We start from the raw sequence: 20,000 nt of genomic DNA, 5'->3' as shown, positions 1-20,000 counted from the left end.
AGCTAGATCGAGACACTGGCAGAGGGGGAAGGAGTGATGAAAGAGCAGAATGAAAAACAGGATGGAGGGAGAGAACAGAAGAAAGGGTGAATCAAAGGAAAACACATGTATGAAGGAACAAGGGTGGCAAGATACACTCAAGGCAAGGTGGAAGCTGAAGCCAAGTGTTTGTGATTACCAGAGGAATAGTGTTTGAGTGATCAGATAACTGAGCCATCAGCAGGCATTTAACCGCTTAGCTGAACTAAAAGCTGTGTGTGTGTGTGTGTGTGTGCACGTGTGTCTTTACTAATGAAGTTATCCTGACCTGAGCTGATCTCAGAGCTGCTGAGATTCGCTACAGCAAAGTGCTGCTGCAAGGCACAACTATAGGATTGATGACTGCAATGAAATACAAGTGTTTCTCCCAAGTACTCTACGTTGTGCTTTGCTTTATGGCGGCACTTTAACTAGTAGTGCGGCAGTTGGTTTCAGTTCAGCTCAGTTAGCCTTGATGCCGTACGTTACCACTCAGTCTCTTGCCCCGTCTTGTCCCATCTGACTTCTGCAGTATCCCTTGCTCACTTGATCTCTGAATCCTCCTTTCCTGTCCTTCTTTTCCTCTCCTCTCCTCCTGCCCTCAACACATCTGCTACGTCAGGGAAATAAAGCTTAAGCACTGCCACAGCATTCGCCCGTCATTCTAAAGGTGTGACAAGCTAGCTGAATTTTCTCCATGCCTCTTTTTTGCACATCAAGCTCAGCAGTAGCATGTAGCGACATTACAGTCTCGCCCCAGGGCTCAAACTGTTTGTATGATTTTTATGTCTCTTCTACGGTGTTAGACATTAGTAGATTTCCACTGTGGCTTTGGCTATTTATAGCCGACGCACTGCCATCCTGAGGAAGTAGTGTGGAGACTAAATTTCACTGTGGCTCTATTAAAAGGTACAGAGTGGGATGTCAGCAAAATCTTTGTCTCTTTGTCTTTCACTCCAGCCACTGTATCACATTTTAGACCCAGTGGCCTGCTTGTCATTTAAATTACACTGAATCAGGCACAAACTATTTACATGGATGGAGTGAAGAAAATATATATAATTACATATTTGATTGTTTTGGGGTTTTTTTTGTAAATTTAAATCATTATTATAATTATTACGATCAATTATTAAGCATTTTGAAATCTCAGACTCTTAACCTGTTCCCTCTGTCTCCCTCCCACGCTCCCCTTCCCTCCTGCCTGCAGCGTGTCTGCTGCAGTCGGAGCTGGTAAACTACGAGAGAGTGAAGGAGTACTGTCTGAAGGTGCTGGGCCACCAGAGAGACCACTTCAAGGCCATGTACCGTGCCGGCATCGCCTTCTACCACCTGGGTGACTACGAATGTGCCCTACGCTACCTGCGTGACGCCAAGAACCGCGAACCCACAGGTTTGTTTACTTAATAATAATAATAATAATAATAAACTTTATTTGTATAGCACATTTCATACAATAAATGCAGCTCAAAGTGCTTTACAACAAAGAAATTACATGCATGAAAATAGGCATGAGCATAACATAAGATGGAAAATAAAACCCACTGAATAATAATACAAATAAAGTTAAGAAATAGAGTACATAGAATGCATAAAATCAAGTAAAATACAACATTTTAAAAGAAGTGCAGCAGTGCATAAGTGCGAAGCAAGTGCAAAAAAAAAGAAAAAAGAGTTTAAGGCCTGTATCAGGAAAGTCATGGCTAGTTAAAGGCTAAAGTGAAGAGATTAAGTTTTTAGCTTTCTTTTAAAAATATTTAGTGACCAAGTGACCAAGTACTTATTGGTTTATATGTCAGGGACAATGAAGAAAATCATTGTTACAAGTTAGAAAAGGTTAAAAAACATGAAACACATTGGCTTTTATTTATTTATAAGTCCATTGTTGGTATGCTCCCATCCTATCTTTGTCCTTCATAGTATGTAATACTAGCAGCTATAGCCTTCGCTCTTCGCTCTGTACTTACTGTCTGTTCCTGAGGTCCGTACAGAACTAGGTAAGAGGAGCTTTAGGTATTCTGCTCCCTCTTCCTGGAACGCCCTCCAAGCTGATTTGTGCCTGGAAAATTTGATTACCCTTGGTGTATTTAGAAACTTTCTAAAAGACTTGGAAACACATTCAATAGGGAACTGTGACCGTGTCTGAATTCTTAGTTCTTTTACCCCCAATCGGTGGTGGTAAACTGTACAATCAGTTAAATTCATATAACAAATGAGAGGCAGACATTAGTATGACTGCAAGCACCAGCTGAGGTCTTAAGTCCTAATGTGAAGGTCTATATTACAACCAAAGTCACTCTGTGCCCTTAATTATTTTTCTGACATCGAGGAGACCTAAGGTTCTATCTTTAGTGAAAACTAACTGAATTAATTGATTAGATTGTATTGATTGAAGTAAAAATGGGACATACTGTTTCTCTCTTTCTGCCTGCCATCCTCTCATCTTTTATTACCCTCTCTGCCCCTCTCTCCATCACAGACACCAACGTGCTGCGGTACATCCAGCTGACGGAGATGAAGATGAGTAAGAGCGGACAGCGGGAACGAGAGAGCGGCAAAGAGACCCAGGGCTAACCCTTGACCTTTTCACCTTTCTGCCCCCTCGACCTCTGACCTGAGGTGAACCGTCCCACATCGACCCTCCCTCTCTCTCCGCCTCCTCTCCTCTTCTATCGACCCCTGACAGCACAGCCCACTGATGAGACAGACCCAAACACCCGCCAGCGACGGACAAGAACGGGAGACATATCAAGGGCTGTCTCCACCCCAAATCCTTTTCCCTCTCTCTCTCCTTTCTCTTTCCCACTCTTTTTCCCCCCTTCTCCTTCAGGTGCTGTGGTTCCCTTCCCTAGATGCAGACAGTCAATCCAACAAAAAAAAACAAAAAAAACAAAAACAAAAGGAAAATGCTGTATTATACTCATATGAAACAGTCATCGTGGTGGAATGAAAAAGGAGCTTGAAAACATACGAATAAGGGACATTTGCGTAATTTAGTAAATGTTTTAAAAACAAAAAAAATGCATTTTGTTTCTGTTCTCTTGCTCTCTCTCTTTCTTTCTCTCTCTCTCTCTCTAATTCTCTCTCTCTGTCTTATTTTGAACACTGAAGAGAATTTCAGGGTTGGGAAGCGTGGCGATGTGGGGAGGAGGGTGGGGGCGTGTGGAGGCGGTGTTGGAGCATAAGCAGGGGGTAGTGAGGGGTGTGTGTGACACATATCAAGACCATAGCCCAATTTGATTGTACATCCTACCCCTATCCTGTCACAACAGGGCTCACTCAGGCCCCTTACCCAGACTACGGAACAGACTAGCACGATAAATCTTTTGTTGTTTTGACATCAAGTAGTCGTCAGAAAAAAAGCCTGCCTCTACGCTCATTCTATTGCTCTTCTGTTTTATTTCTATTTTTCCCCTGGATGCCATGTATCTCAGTTTCCTGGACTGTTTTTCAATTCAAGGGCTAATTCAAGTGTTTGTAATTCGTCCTTTGCTAAGTTTATTGAGGTTTTCAGTTTGCTTTTGGTGTTCATCATACTTAGTAGTAATCAGTTGTTAATAGCAAATGTGCGTGCGATCTTTCTCCTTCTAAGGAACAAAGCAAACAGACAAAATTCTCCAGCAGTCTTGCTGTTCTGCTGTTATCAGGTGTGCTATTGTGGAAACTGTCTTGAATCTGTTGTCCCAAACCCCTCCTGGGCCGTGTGTTGTTGTTGTTGTCGTCAAGACCGTTGAAGCCCCTCCCTCCTATCGCCCCTCTCTGTTCTCCAGCTAATGATGTCACTATGGAAAATAGCCAATGGAATTAGAGTTCCATCAACCACCATTGGCCACATGAGGTTCCACTCTGAGCTTTACAGCAAGCTGGAAACTCTATAGCCAGAAATAGACTAATTTCATAATTTCTATGCTGGAGGTCCAACCCTTTATTGATAATGCTGAAGCTTCCCAGACATCGATAACATACCAAGGAGACTCTGGGCAGTGTTAGTGCAGGGAAAACAATCACATGCCTCTGTCCCAACAGTCTCTACCATCATCTTGGTCCAGTCAGTTTTAGTACACATCAACAAGAGTGTGCCATTTGAGATTCCAGAGCCCCTCTGTTTTCAGTTTAATGTATTTTGATAGATACAGTATCTGTGTCTGCTAAATGTTAAGTTTGGAAAATTGTTCCAAACGTAGAATTGTTGTCTGTAAGGACAGATAATACACATTAGCATTAGACAACACAAGTGATGATATGGCTTGTGGATCTCCATGGCTAGCTGAGTACAGATACACAACACAATTTGCCACTGTTTCTCTTGTGACTTGTGAAGACTAACCATCGATGATGCCAATATTGCTTTTATGATAGCTTTACCACAGGCATAAATCTACCTGCCCTGTTCTGAAGAACGTTGGATTGACAATTTGTGAAGGCATGACCTTAATTCCCTAGTCTCTAATGCCATGAACCCCAGTTTCCTTCTTCCTATGTGCAAGCCCACCTCCTGCATGTAATGTGCGGCTCCAGAGAAAGTAATTTCAGATCTATGGGATAGGGATAGTGTCTACTCTATTGCTTTCTCTCATGGCATGCTGCCACTAGCCCGCTCTCTCATACCTCTATTTTATCCATTCTGCTCTTTATAAACACAGAATATGGTGACAGAGTGTGATCACAGTCGTAGAATAGGCATCAAATGAGAATCCTATATGTGGAAAAGGGTCCTTCATGAATTAGGGTCACCTGCTGCCTTGGCCAAGGTGAGCGATAAGAGGCAAAACCCAATTCCACTGCTTAGGAAATTGAAAGGGATGGAAGAGAAAATCAAAGAAAGATGCAGTAAATGATTTCCCTCCCCATTTTCCAGTGACCTGATAGGAGGGAAATAGGGACCTAAGTATGTCAATGGGACTCTGGAGAGACGGCGCCATGTGTTGAAGAAACCAGCATGATACAGAGAGGCTCCAGTGGAGGGAGAAGTAGGCCATCATCAGCCCCAGTAAAACAGCTGCAGCTCCATGTCACTCTTGCAATGAAGAGATATGATTATTTGGAAATGGAAAAGTTATGGGAAGGTTGTCTTCATAGGGCTAAAACATCAGGTGTGGAAGCATTCCTCACTCTAGATGCTCTGTCTGTACTCTCTCTCTCTTTCATATTCACTCTGGCTCTCTGTCCCTTTCTTTCTCTGCTTCTCTCTCTCTCTCTCTCTCTCTCTCTCTCTCACACACACACACACACTGCTCTATGCCCCTGGTATCCCAGAGAAGATAAATCAACAAACAACATTGAAGGATGGTGGCACCTGCAGGGTTGGTCTCCATGGCTGCCTGGGCTGAGCTACTCACCCACGGGCCCCTCGGGGATAGGTTTCCTCCCATGGTCCTCTCTCCATGGCACCAGTCCGCCATCTTGTTTTTGTCTCAATGTGCTAAGTCATTCTAGCTCAATGTGTACGGCTGTCTAGGGAAACTAGCTGCACATAAAACAGGGCCCAGGTTCAGTTCTGGCTGCCACAGCTCCACATGTGACCAATTCTCTTGATAAATAGTAGGACTGACTCTGAACCTGTTATTGTGAGCATAACTCGACAACACACTCTCTGTGCAAATAGAGATGGAGACACCTGATCTCTACATCAGTGTATCTTTGAAAACAAACAACAAAAAGCACAACAAAAAAGAGAGATGGAAAAGTAAATACTGGCTGTGTTATTTTTGCTCTTTCCTTTGATGTCATTTGAGGTAAATGTTTGTCAAATGTCAAAGTAGTTTTTGTGAATATATGATACAATTGTAAAAAAAAAAAATAACAAAAATGGAAAATTTTATGGTTGTGAAAAGCTTTACTTTACTGAATTACTTTATCAACAGAAAAGAAAGCAAGAGAAAGAAAAGCGGATTTTGCTAGCTCCCCCACAGAGCTGCTTTGTGACTGTGTCTGTATTTGTTGGTGTTTCTGTTGATGTCCCTTATTTTAGGGGATCCAGAACCTGCTCAGAGTATGTGCAATGCCCTTTGAACCCTTCAAAATGACCTGTCATCCGAAGCGTCCATTTCTATACGGTGGGGGAACCAGTTACACAGGAGTGGACGGGTTGTGTGGAGAACTCTGAGGAACTTGTCACTGTACAGAGCTGCTCCGCACGACAGGATATTTCCATTAGTTTTGCCTGTGTCGATCGACAGAGAGGGACCTGAAGCTGGGGACATCATGGCTATGACTCCAGTTTGCCACTGAAAGATTTGTCTTTCCATTCAGTGCTCGACATCTAAACATCAGAGGCCATCGCTGGTTTTACTGAACTGCTAGCCTGGGAATGCACTATTGATTGGTAAATGAAGATTATGAATAAAGTTTCAAACAAAGAGGAATGTCGTTGTGGCACTCAAAGTCATTTGAGTTTCTCTGAGTTAATGATTGAGTTAATGCTACACTCTAGAAAGTTTCTCAGAGGCATATTTTGGTTGATAATATTTGAAGAGTTCTATTCCAAAAATCATTACTGGTTCATCATTCAGTACCTAAAATATAGAAGATTCAGTCTGTAAAAGTGCCATCATTTTCTCAATCAAGGGCTCAAGCTACCTATTATCCTTTAAAAAGAAACATCACTTGTTTTGATATCTAATTTTGGAATTAAACTGTGGTGTGATGAACTGATAATAGAAAAGGAGTCTGTAGACTTAGGTACACACTGGTCAGTTCACATCTTCACTATTTTGAAATATTGTGGCAAAAATGCTACACATATACACACAAACACAAACATACTTTCTATCTCTCCCTCACTGTCCATCTCTTCTCTTTCTGTCTCTCTCCCTCCATCTCACCTCATCCTGTCTGTGGTCTTGTACTAACGCTACCAGGGCTGGGGAGTTTGTTTCCACCCATAATCAGAATATATTTACTCATGGTACTGTAAGGTGTGTTGGACAAAAATCATCCTCCAAATGGCATATGTGATGCTCTCTTTCTCTAACTCTCTTTCTCCACCCACCTCCCAAGGTACTAATCAGTCTGTCACCACTCACTGCCCAGCTTAATGGCTCCCAGAGAGAGAGGAGAAGGGAATTGATAGATTGACAGGAGGAAAGAAAAATGGTGAAAAACAGTGTTGAGAAAAAGATGAAGGGAAAGACTTCAATTCAAAGACAGGGAGAGTCACTGCTGCTGTAAAGGACACTAGGTGGGACACAAGGTATGAAGCTGGAGAGAGGGATGAGGTTGCACAGCAGCTGAAAACAGACACTGGATTATTCACAGACAATATAATATGCACATGTTGTCTGTTGTGTTGGGCTGTGAACTTGCCACACAACACTGGGACACAGCTTACCAAATTTTTTTTGTTGGGGCTTCAACACCTCTCCCTTCCTCACTTCATTTTCAGGCCCATCATCCCTTTTTTTTTCTTTGTTGGTGCTTTTAATAGCATCACCATGGAAGTGAGGAGTGGTTGCTAGGTAACTGGCTGGCGTCTGGAAGGGTGTTTGATTGGCGGTCACACTGACAGACTGAGCAGTCGAGTGTATGAGGATTTGTGTGTATTGGTGTGTCTTTCAGTCGCTGAAAACTGCATGCGCCTGTCATCATCTTTGCATTCAAAGCCTTTGATGCCAGTGTAAAATATTATTGTATGGCATTCATAAGAAAGATATCTTTCCTCACTAATGTTTCAAAGGTAATCCAATATTGAATAATATACTCCATCCAATAACTGCTTTCTTTCTGCATGAATGCACCTTCATCTGCCTTTTATGTTCTGGCAAAGGGTGAGAGAGGGACTGTAGGAATGCATTACCTGTAGAAATACAGTGGACTTGAAAGGGCCTTCTGCTGTGAGATGATATGACATCATAGGCCACTCTGATGACATCTACAGGATTTTGTGTGTTACTGCAGCAGCCTTTGTCCTGCTGCTGCATGCATGCATGGCACTGCCAGGTGATCTTACAGGGGAATGTCACCCATTTTTTTTAAATTCACGTTATTCCTGTGTCCTTTCCTAAAGCTAGAAACTGGATAACTAACCCTTGAATCTGTGATGTCACTGGGATGTAAAATCTGGCACTGCTCCACAGACAGTGAAGGGGGCACTGGTTTTATTCACCCATAAGAGTTTTGGGTGAGTTTTTGCACGCGAATGAAGTTTAAGTTCTGGTTCATACCTGTTCGCAGTGCTAGAACACAAACTTCTTTTTCGTGACAGCTCAATTTGCATCTTATTGCTCCACAAAGTCACTGCCCCATTCAATGTCAATGGAGCAGCCCCTGATTTTACATCCCAGTGAAATCACAAACCTCCTATGTCAATTCTTAAAATGGGTGGCATTCCCTTTTAAATGTTGCTCATACAACAGGGGAACAAACACCTTTTGGCTGGGTATTACCTAACATATGACAATCATGACAGACACCACAGGATCAATATGTGTACCTTATAGAAATAAAAAGAGATATAGCACAGACACTGAAGCATCTTTCTTGGTCTTTTATTCTGTCTCTCAGGGCAATCATTCTCACATTTCACACACTTATTCCTCATTTAACCCAGAAATGTGTCACAGGTTGAGACTGGAGACAGCTGTACACGGATGTATCAGTAAGTAGTTTCCTAGGTTTTCCTTGGTTTGCCTGTGTTATATTAACAAATATATACAGATATCCCGGGAAGAGCATTGTAATAACAATAATTAATTATTATTTCAATAATAACAATAAATTTAATAAATACTCAGTGTTCTTAACCACACAAGGAGAATGAGTTCGGTCTCACTCTTCTAACTATGGGATTGTCATCATCCCATACAAATAATAACACCCACACACGCGTAGTCACACACACACACACACACACACACACACACACGCACACACACAAACTCTCACCCACAGAAATTTGCACAGTCAAGTAAATACCATCTGCAGCCAGGACTAACTGTGCAGTTTTAAAAAACAATATCAGTGGGCCTTTTTTTCCAGCTCCTTACAGCAGCCTGACAGCAGCACTGCGCTCGTACCCACCTTACAAAAACAAACTCCAGAGACAAAACAGAGTTCTGCGTTGATTTGTCCACCGTGGCTAGAGCACTTTGTGCCAAGTCCACTAGTCCACAGAAAGACAAACTAGTTGCACAACATGGCTCTTAAAGTGCCACTGATGTTCAATACAGTAGGTGAGGGGAGAATATCAATTTTCCAAACAGTCAAAGATGAACATGAGGTTGAAGTTATTTATAAGAAATCAGGTAGTATTTTTTCCCTCAGTGTTGCAGAATGGATTAAATTCAACATTTCCCATGGCTCACCTTTTTTGTGTCCATCTCTGTGGCATGAAGGGGATCCATACAGAGGGGTATTGATTGCTAGTGAGGAATGTTTTTCGTCAAACGTCAAAAAGACAAAGAGATGAGAAATGTGTGTAGCAACCAGCGGTCTCATTTCAAAGAAGTGCTGCGTAACACAGCAAATCATTCACTCGTAATAACATGCACTGAAAAACACCAGCACACAGAAACAATCCATTGCGTTCATCCACACATGTAACAATGTAAAGTATACACACATACGCACAAACAGAAACACACCTGGTCTGCCAAACCGATTTGCTAACAGGTTACGGCAGGAATGGTGCAAGCTTTGAGAAAATAAACTCTCTGTTTTTACTGTAAAAGGCTGAGGATATAACCAGTCCACCAGTGCTGTGAAAAAGGCTTTCCCTGTTCCTGTCTCAGTCTTTGAGGGAAGAGGACGATAACCCCCACACAGAGATGAAATATGAGGTTTTGGTAAAGGCAGAAAATCTATAGGAAGGGGAGGTAATGAGAATGCCCTTTGACTGGCTAGACTAGTAAGAGCAACGACTAAATGACTAAAAGAAGTAGGGTACTTCTTAGATGTCTGACTATGGAGACAATATGGGAAATATCTGTGTACCTGCAGAACAAACGGCTACAATGTATGCGTGCAAAATATGAACAAGGACACTCTCATGTATTATGTATAATTAATCCAGCCCCTCTGTTTCCCAGGGGGCAACACCCCCAAAAGAATGAATGTTAAGGTCAAACACCGAAGCACTAAAACATTTTTCTGCTCATGTTCCAGTCTTTGGAGTTGGAGACAAACAGGAAAGATGAGTAGAGTGACATCAGCAGAAGGAGGGAAGCTGGACAGACAAGACCAAAAGCAGCAGGCAGACGGATAGAAATGAACACTAAGCAGAGTCAAAAGGTGGTGTTCCGGGTACTTCAATGGCTTTTTAAGGTTTGAATTCCTATCGAGTCTCGAGGGAAATGCAACTTGGCCATGGGTCACTGAGTAGGTGAACAAGGAGCAGTTAGCAATGGCTTCCAGAGGGGAAATAAGTGCTGGGGAAGGTGGGCGGGTGTGCACCGAGAGTACAGTGAGCACACAACAAGGCTTAGAAGAGACCTCTCTGACCCTTAGTGGCGTGTAGGATAGTGGGAACAAAGGAAAGGCTTGCTGTAAGGGTTTTGCATCGAGCCTCATCAGGGCACTCGTATTGAAGGGCACACAAAAGGGATGGCTTCCAACAAGTGCCTACAAAACACGACTAGCAGGTGGGGCGTTTGCACATCAAGAGAAATTCAAAGTGTGCACTTTCTGGGCTCAGACATCAGTAGGCATTCCTTGTTCAGACTGTGACAAGCCCGAGCTGCAATGTCCTGAAATGGGCTTGTATGCAAACTAGTCGACTTGGAAATGTTCACCCTCCCTTCACTCACTAGGAGTACTGCTGTCCACAGAGAGTGGCAGGCTGCAGCTGTCCACACAGGGGCACAGTGCTGTCCAAACTCTGGCCCTCCATGTCCATGTCCATCAAGTTCGGCTTTGCTGCGCTGGCGCTGCTGTCCCCGGAGCCGAGGGGGCTGTCACAGCTGCTGCCTGGCGAGGAGCTCAGGGTCCGAGAAAGAGAGCCCAGCTTCCAGGGGTCGGCCCTCACCCTCGCCGGAGTGGGCCGGGGCCGGGGGGCGAACTCTAGCGTCTTGGGTCTCTCCAGGGGGCTGATGAGGCAGAGGGGATCCGGGTCGGGGATGGGTGGAGGTGGAGCGGGGGCTTTACGGCGCTGGACGACTGGGAAGATGCTGCCGGGGTCAGGGAGGCGAGGAATGTCCAGGGTGTCCTGTGCGCCTGGAGGGTGACGGAGAGAGAAAGAGAGGGAGGGGTTGGACAAAATGGTCAGACGATGAAGCATTAATGTTGAAAAAAGCACCATACATCTCAAATCTTAACCCCAGATGTTTGTCCCTGACCTTTGTGTGTTGCGAAACTGGGCGCTCCCGGCGGAGGAGGCATGGGCATGCTTCCATCTGACGGCGTCCGGTGATGTCCCAGAGTCTGGGCCCGGGGCCGTATCGCCCCATCTGACGGGGTGCGTCTGTGTCCCCTGTTCAGGGCCATGGCTGCAGACACATGGGTAGGTGTGAGCGACTGATTGGGCTCCTTCTTGAAGCTCTCTGCCCGCAGGTCTAGGAGCGGGTTGAGGGAAGGGGCTGGAGGCGCCACGGGTATTTTGATCCCCGCCATAGGGGTCGAGGGATAATCGTCCGGGTCAGAAGGAAGTAGGGACTTGGTGGAATTGCAGTCGGAGAGAGAGGACAAGGAGAGGAGTGTGACAGATGGAGAGGGGTCCAGGCAGGGAAGGGTGGAGTCATGATGCCGGGACAGAGACAGGGAAAGGTTGCGGCTGGGTGGAGAGGTGCTACGGCGGAAACGCCCCGTCCGCTGGAACAGACCCTCCTTCTTCTTACGCTGCTCGTCCCGAAGGTCCTGCTCATCCTGAAGCACCTGCATTCACACAACAACACCAGGTCACATCAACACACTGTATTGTAGTAGACCATTGAGCTCATGTCTAACCATGAAACAGCTAAATTAGCTGAGAAAACTGTACAATAGTAAAACATTAAAACACAGCAATAACAGCAATTTAACAGCTAGAAGTTAGGATGATTTGATCTTCCATTTTGTCCAGTGAGTGTCATCCTGTATGCTGCCTTTGAAACATACATTATACTCTCTCTTTGATGCTCTCTCCCTCACCCCATAAAAGCAGCTACTGCAGAGGATTCCGTCCAAATAATTTAAGGATTATTTGTATTCATTCTCTCACTGTACACACGCTATCCACTTTGTTGGGACAACAAGGTGCTGGAAACCTTCCACATGGATCTTGGCTGACTCGGCAGTGTCACACAGTTTTTTGGCAGCACATTCATGTTCCACCTCAGCCCAAAGGTTTTCTATTAGGTTGAGATCTGGGGAGTGCACAGGCCACTGGACTCATGTCACTATCACACTCCTGGTACTGTCTTGCTTTGTGCCGTGGTGCGTTATCCTGCTGGAAGTAGGGCAGACTGTGGCCATGAAGGGATGCACCTGGTCAGCAATAATGATTAGGTTCAAACCATGCACAATGGGTTCTAAGTGGCTTAATGTGCACCAAGGAAACATTCCCCAAACCATTAAAACGGCAGCAGCAGCCTGTACTGTCGACACCGAGCAGGACGGATCCGTGGATTAATGTCGTTTACACCAAATTCTGACCCTGGCATCAGCATGTCACAACAGAGAGCGAGATTTGTCAGACAAGTCGATGTTTTCCCACTCCTCAATCATCCAGTTTTGGTGACCATGTGCCCACTGCAGCTTCATCTTCCCGTTCTTAGCTGACAGGAGTGGAACCAGCGTGGCCGTCTGCTGCTGAAGCCCATCTGCTTCAAGGTCTCTGACAGGCTGTGTTTTCGGATATGCTCTTCTGCACATCTCTGTTGTACCAAGCTGGTATTTGCATACTTGTGGCCTGCTTGTTAGCTTGAATGAATCTTGCCATTCTCCTCTGACCTCACTCATCAAAGAGGCATTTTCACCCACAGGACCGCCACTTCAAAGTTGCATAAATCACACTTCTTGCCCACTGTAACACACACTCAAACAGAAACCTCTCAACCCAGTCTGCGTGCTTTATGCTTTTGTTTTATTTATAGGTAACTCACTGTCTGGAGGAGCGAGCTGCTTGTGTAAACAGTGTAGCACCTAATAAAGTGGTTACTGAATATATATTCAAAACTTTATTATCCTGTAAGGGAAATTTTGTTTGCAGACAGGGTTTTAAATGAAAACACACAATAAAAACACATTATAAAAAACAATAAAATCACTTAACAAAATCACCACACCATACAACATAGAGACAAGCATCACTTGATGAGACCAGAAAGGGAGTCAATAGCCTGATATATTGCAATAAAAAAACACTCATCTGAGCAAAATACTAAGTTCTTATACCGGCATAACGCATCATTTAATGTGGAAATGAAGCAGTGGGGATTAAGGACTCCCTCATTGTTTTATTCTTGAGGGCCTCAGATCAGCTGCCCTCTGAGGGGGTGAACAGGACATTTAAGAATTGCATCGGCCTTCCTCACCACATGCCTTTCAAAGATGTCAGTTAGTTGTGCCAGTAGCATCTCTATCAATAGCCAGGGAGTGTTGTGTGTATGCGTAAATAAGGGCAGCCCCCAACAGAAGCCAGGTAAAAAACATATCGCAGAATTACCAGAGAGGAGTCTATATTTGTACAATATTTATGGCTTAAAATATCATTAAAATCACTATAGAAATCACAAAATCCTTTACCAAACTGACGCTGCATATAGTTGAACACACTGACATGTTTATCTCGTTGCCATACATGCAGGTAGTGGCGCGAAAGCCGTGAAATCTAGTACGCACACATGTCTATTTACATAACTACATTACAAACATAACCATTATTGACCCATCAACTAAAATACTAATAGATAACGTCTCTATAAGTAATGTACAGTAACGTATCTTGTATAATACAATAATGTATCCTGTATACTTGTGTCTCTCCCTGTCTCTTCTTACCTGCAGTTTCCCCAGCTGCAGTAAGTCTTGTCCCAGGGCCACAGATGCCAGCAGAGAGGCGCAGCCTAATAACAGCAGGTCGCTCTTCTTCCTCTGGCTGCAGCGGCGGAGCGAGTCCTGGTAGCCCACTCCGGTCCCCAGGCCTCCGGGCCCCACACAGGCTCCTGCGCTCGACCCTCCGACGCCGGGCCCCACGCCGGGCCCTACGCCGGGCCCCAGGCTGCCCCACAGGGAGCCTGCATCCTCCACGGCTCCGTTACTGCTGGGCTCCGAGGGCACGAAGGACCCAGGTGACTCCTCAAACTCACAGCACTCCTCTGTTGAGGAGAAAGAGAGGGATGGGGAGAGGAAGAGGTGTGAGATGAGTCTGATTGGTACATATTTGTGTTTTTGGCACTCATTTAGTGATGCACAGCTCACAGCGAAGGTCAAGACTCACCCATTTCATTGAGGCTGGAGAAGCCAGCAGTCATGGGTGCATGTTTGGGGGACTTGCCCAGGTTGGGGGCGCTGGACGACCACACTTTGCACCCCTCGCCTAGCGATTTCAGTCTGCAAGGAGAGAGAAATTCAACTGATGCTGTGTTGTGGATACACCAACAGTCATTTCTGAGACATCTAACAAAATCCAGCTGTTTACATTTGTATGTAAACAAGTTGTATACATACTTGTCCTCGCCTCCGACCCGCTCTCTCTGGTGGGTGGAGCTTGGCCCCCAGGTGCGTCCTTTTTTCTTGCTGGTCGACAAGTCTTCCTTCTTACACACAGCGCTACGGCCCCATGTCTTACTGCCATCACTTGGTGTCACTGAGGGACAATTAAAACAAAATAAATATTCATAAACCCCACATTACATTCCTGAGGCACACACACTCTCCCTCCCCCTCTGTCTCTCCCTCACACACAGAATACATAATGACATTAATCTCAGTTATTTCCACTCACATCGTATGGCTCTCAGCCTGGGTATGACCCCCGGGCTGGCAGGAGGGGTGGTGCTCTCGCTCCCCTGGGTTTTCCTCTTGTCCACACTGGGAGACGCCTGCACTGTGATCTTATGCTCAAAGCCTGTGCCCAAAACAAGGAGGGAAAATGAATTGTCAAACATTTCCATAAAATACAACAAATTGTGAATGTAATCATCAACACTAGATATAGTGGATTTACTACATAGAATTCATATTTTTTTCTAGAAACTAAAACATCTTTATAAAACATTCTTGTGGTTATGATTGAAAGATGTGAACCTTTATTGTCTAAAGGAGGACAGTTGCCGATGGCTTCGCAATGCACCAGTGGCATAAAATATGCGACAATGCAAGATGGATTTAATTTGTTACTGTCGTCCCACTCTTAGTGCAATGTGTGTGTGTTTACATTGAGACATTTTGCACTGTGTTACAGGTAAATGACATCAAACTGGGAGGCTGAACATAATGATTGCAGTTTTTTGTTCCACCCACCAGAGGGCAGACTGATGCAGTTGCTGTCTCTGCCCAGCTTGAGCAATCTACTCTTCTTGAAGTGGCCCTTTCTTTTCTTGACCCTGGGTTTCTCCTGGTACATCTGGTGGATGATGATGTTGAGCTCTCGTTCTACGATGTCTATCTCTCTCTCCGCCAGCTCCTGCTCTCTCCTCCTCAGCTGCTCCTCCTGCTCCCTCTGCTCCTCTGCTGCTCGAGCCAGGGCCTCCTCCCAAGATCTCAGCTCCTGCAGAGAGGAGAGGAGAGGAGAGGAGAGAACAGGAGAGAACAGGAGAGAACAGGAGAGAACAGGAGAGGAGAGGAGAGGAGAGGGGAGGAGAGGAGAGGAGAGGAGAGGAGAGGAGAGGAGAGAACAGGAGAGGAGAGGAGAGGAGAGGAGAGGAGAGGAGAGAACAGGAGAGGAGAGGAGAGAACAGGAGAGGAGAGGAGATTGGATTGTATATAGGGGAAATTACAATGAGATGCGGTGTTAGCATAGCAACATAACACCCCTTCTGGCTAAGGGCCTGTTGCTAAGGTAATTCCAATTTGCAGAAACACCTCAGGCAGACAGTGACATGATGAGATACCTTCCTGCCTAGATATGTTATGTGACGTCAACATTTGCAGTTATATATTCTCCCAAAACCACACTAGGCCTTCCAGAATAAAAGACAGAATAGAGTAGATCTTTGTGTGGAGGATGCCAAATGCAGTGAATACTTTTTGATCATATGAGCATCTACACGCATCCAAAGTCCACATACCTGTAGAGCGCTTTTCCAAAAAATATGCAAATTATAGCAAATAACTCATTAGGTTACCAGTCTGAGCTGATAAGACCGAACTGGATCTATGAATCATATTTCCGGTCCATTGTAGCCCAACAGGTGAGTGTCAAACTACATCCTCACCTTTTCTTTGGCTCTGAGCTCATCAAACATCTGCTGAATCTCCAGTCTCCAGTCCTCCTGTAAGGAGTGGAAGGACTCCAGGGGCATCTGGAACATGGCGGACTGCTCGATGGCCAGCAGTCGCATCAGGATGCTGGTGAAGGAGGGCCTGCTGTGGGGGATTGGGCTCCAGCACTCTGAACGGAAGAGACAAGAGGGACAGAGGGTCAGAAACTAGTTTAACAGCGACTTAATAAATTATAGTAACAGGTGAAGCCTCTATGAGCCGGTGGATGTCTTACAAATCATGTCTGGATTCAGTATATTTATTATTATGTACCAATTTTTGGTATTTTGCATTTGGCAAACAAGAAAATATGAGTAAATATGTAAAGTAAAATGTAGCTATATTTTATGTTGGACCCATTCAGGTGCCAGTGTATAACAGTGAATGCCATTCAGTCACTCAGGAAGATAAACCACCATCTGGGAACAGGGACTATCAATGTAAGAGAGAGTGTATTGTAGGGGGGATAGAGGCAGCATCACTTAAACTAATTAAACAACAACTTAATAAATTATAGTAACAGGTAAAGCCTCTATGAGCCGGAGGATATCTTACAAATCATGTCTGGATTTAGTATTATTTATTATTATGTACCAAGATTTGGAATTATGCATTGGCAAACAGAACAGCATCAATACCACCGGTGCAGCTGAACCAAGAACGAACGGTCTGGATGATATTTTTTGGTATTTCTGCTCTACTGGCAGCATCGGGGCAAGGGACAGGAGAACTGTGAGAGAGCAAGATGGCATGACATATGGCATATTGGATCATGAGCCAAACCCAAACTCATGGTGTTACGGGAACATGGTATGCACCTAATCTGCTGAGCCACACAGTGATCTACAGCTACGCTCTAAACACCGAACCGGAGCCATAATGTTCTACTACTGAAGTATCGGCAAAGCCCAAGAGATCGCTCATTTGAATACTGCTGCTGAGAACGGTTTCACACCCTAAAAATACTGTTCTCTGCAAGTAATGTTTATGAGAGTGGGAAGTGAGAAGAAACAATGAAAAGGTTGAAAAAGAGACTATTAGGAGGAAGAGAATGTAAGAAGGTATGGTTAGAGGGAGAGAGAGACAGAGAGAGACAGAGAGAGAGAGAGAGAGAGAGAGGGAGGAGATGAAAGTGAGATGGTGACAGGAATAAACAGAGTGGAGAGAGCAGAGAGGGATGACAAAGGAGAGATTAACGGATGAACATGGATAAGATGAAGGAGAGGGAGAGAGGGATGAGGAGGAAAAGAGCTTTAGGAGCAGAGTGACAGGGAAGTGGAAGGAGGTGACTTTGAAGTTTGCTGTTGGGGCGGACAACGTGAGAAATACTGCAGCAGCTACCGCTTATTAGGTATAAAATCTGGCCTGGAGCTAACCTATCCAGTTTTTTCACATCAAGAAAAGTAGCTTGGGAAATAAAGTGCGCTAAAGTTAAAGCTGGTGTGCTTAAACAGAAGTGACCTGAACTGTAAAACACCTACCACTAGGATTAATTGCAAGGTGAAAAGGAGAAATTTGGCCTGCAGACTGCAGACTGCAGTAGGATGTATAAAAAGCAACTTAATGAAACTGGTCAGATGATCTTTATACATTTTAACTCTTACTATACTGCTTAGCTCCCAGATGGAGAGTAAAAGGTTTTAAAGTCGGCAATTGTAACCGCAAAGATCAAAGTAATGCAATATTTTCTCAAACTCTGACTACCTGGAGTCAAAGGATCATTCTCAAAATGCGTTCTTGTGTCCTCCATGACACATTTGATGTAATATCTAACAACTGAAGCCCGGTGCCAAAAGGGAAAAGCACATGTGGACTCATAAAGATCCAAGTTGGTGATGTGACCGATGAGAACGAAGGCAAAGCCCCAAGATTAGTACATTGCGAGAACGACTTATCACATCCAGACAGCGCAAGAGTCTGAGAGTACAGAGACAGTTGAATCAGCTGGAAAATGAACATCTGTGCATCTTAGAAGATTGCCCGATGTCAAGCAAGCAGCCCATCTGAAACTGTAAAGATGCGTTCTCTGTGCTCATGTTGAGAAGATGGTTCTCCACAAGGACACAAGTATCGACTTGGCACTCTTGTATTTGATGTTCACCCAAAATGACCTGCTTACCTCCCAGAAGTTGAGCAAAGGGTTCTGGGCAGGTGGAAGGGATGGGCAGCGTTAGCTTGTTCATGGCGACACCATAAGCTACCGCCAGCGCGTCTATCTCCCGGTACGGTACCTCTCCGGTCAGCAGCTCCCACAGTAAAACACCGAAACTGTGAAGAGGGAGGAAGAGAGAGAAGCGGGGTCAGCAAAGACAGAGACAAACACACGTACAATTGGTTTGAAATTGCTTTGAAAGACTGTAAAACACTGGATCGATACGACATAAGATGGAATGATTCAATATTGGGAGAAAGTGAACATCACACGTTTTCAAAAGTCTGTATGTTTTGCTTTACTATAAAGTGGTTCTCAGACCTCTTAATGACACAATACACTTTTAAAAATTAAAAAACAAAAAATTATCAGTAGCTTCCAAATGTCACATAAGCCTAGTATGATCACTAACAGCAATATAGAGGGAGAAATGTCTAATATTTGACATTAAGGCTGATTTTCTATTACATTTGAACAAAATCTCACACCCAAAGCTCACTCTGTGGCACGGCAGTCTGCCTTGACACACACAACTTGACACAACTCAGAAACTTTGTTAGAAACCAGGAGAACCGGGTGAGAGACGGAGACAAGGGCCGTACCTCCACACATCGCTGCTCTTGGAGAAGAGGGAGAGCTTGATGACCTCAGGGGCCATCCAGGCGTAGGTGCCCGCCGCGCTCATCTTGGTGGTCTGGTGCCACTCTCTGGCCAGGCCGAAGTCCGTGATCTTCAGCGTCTTCCCGCTCAGATCGTCCCGCTCCAACGGCTCCAGGATGAGGACTGAGGAGACGAGGGGAGGAGAGGAGGAGGGGAGGAGACAGGGAAGGAAGGGTAGAGGGGAAGGACAGAGAAGGGGGACAGACAAGCAGAGAGAACGGTTGGTGTGAGGTACTAAGACGATACACACTCATCACACATATACGGCCGTTAAATAGTCTAGTCATACACTTAGTAAGCTGTATACTGCAGGTAATGGATGAAATGTAATTCAGGTTAACTGGAGGCTGACAGCAGCCTGACACTAGAGGGATTATCACATACAGTCTTTGACCCTCAGGTCACCCTTCATAATCCATAACCACAAATCTCTTCTTAAAAACACTAACATGCTGTTTCTGAGCCTGTCAGATGGGTAAATGCTCCCAAAATACATGGGTCAAAATAGAGGGAAAAAATACAGCAGCATAGACAGCAAAGAGAGCTTTTTATGTAATGAATTATTCAAGTATAATTTGTGTGATGTGATATTTGGATGGTTATTTGTCCTGAGAATGCATTGATTGGTTATCTGGTAATAGGGGCAACTATGGGGAAATTTGGGTAAAAGTCATCCTGATTTAGCTGCAAACGAAGATTTGACCAAGAATTATAACATTTTGTGTTTGTATCTGCAGTGGCTAAATTTTACTGGTGTTTTGGGGGCCAATAATCACACAACTAAAGCATGAAGTCCAGTTTCACAGTTTCATACTCCAAATCCCCTAAAAATGTA

At 44.5% G+C, this 20,000-nt stretch overlaps 2 protein-coding genes across 2 annotated transcripts in view; one reads left to right on the top strand and one right to left on the bottom strand.

Annotated features, from left to right (window-relative positions):
- ttc9b (tetratricopeptide repeat domain 9B) overlaps positions 1–2,592 on the top strand; it is an 18,319-nt gene extending 15,727 nt beyond the window's left edge. The window contains exons 2-3 of the mRNA XM_071521618.1: positions 1,229–1,411; positions 2,498–2,592. Of these exons, the coding sequence (XP_071377719.1) occupies positions 1,229–1,411; positions 2,498–2,592 (278 nt within the window). The remainder of the gene's footprint in view (positions 1–1,228; positions 1,412–2,497) is intronic.
- Positions 2,593–8,521: 5,929 nt separating this feature from the next.
- map3k10 (mitogen-activated protein kinase kinase kinase 10) lies at positions 8,522–19,205 on the bottom strand. Its single transcript, XM_071521204.1, has 10 exons — positions 19,108–19,205; positions 18,473–18,621; positions 16,308–16,483; positions 15,394–15,640; positions 14,876–14,998; positions 14,599–14,737; positions 14,369–14,481; positions 13,930–14,246; positions 11,289–11,823; positions 8,522–11,166 (listed from the first exon to the last, which is right to left on the bottom strand). The coding sequence occupies exons 1-10, from the start codon at positions 19,188–19,190 to the stop codon at positions 10,760–10,762; spliced, it is 2,289 nt and encodes a 762-aa protein (XP_071377305.1). The 5' UTR covers positions 19,191–19,205; the 3' UTR covers positions 8,522–10,759.
- Between the last annotated feature and the right edge of the window lie 795 nt (positions 19,206–20,000).

The sequence above is a fragment of the Centroberyx affinis genome, unplaced genomic scaffold, assembly GCF_046629955.1.
Source record: "Centroberyx affinis isolate AG114_WGS23_722 - 3 ecotype Tasmania unplaced genomic scaffold, CSIRO-AGI_Caff_v1 ptg000076l_1, whole genome shotgun sequence".
In the NCBI taxonomy this organism is placed as follows: domain Eukaryota; kingdom Metazoa; phylum Chordata; class Actinopteri; order Beryciformes; family Berycidae; genus Centroberyx; species Centroberyx affinis.
The sequence above is the reverse complement of the archived record's forward strand: the minus strand, read 5'-3'. Positions and strand labels throughout refer to the sequence as shown.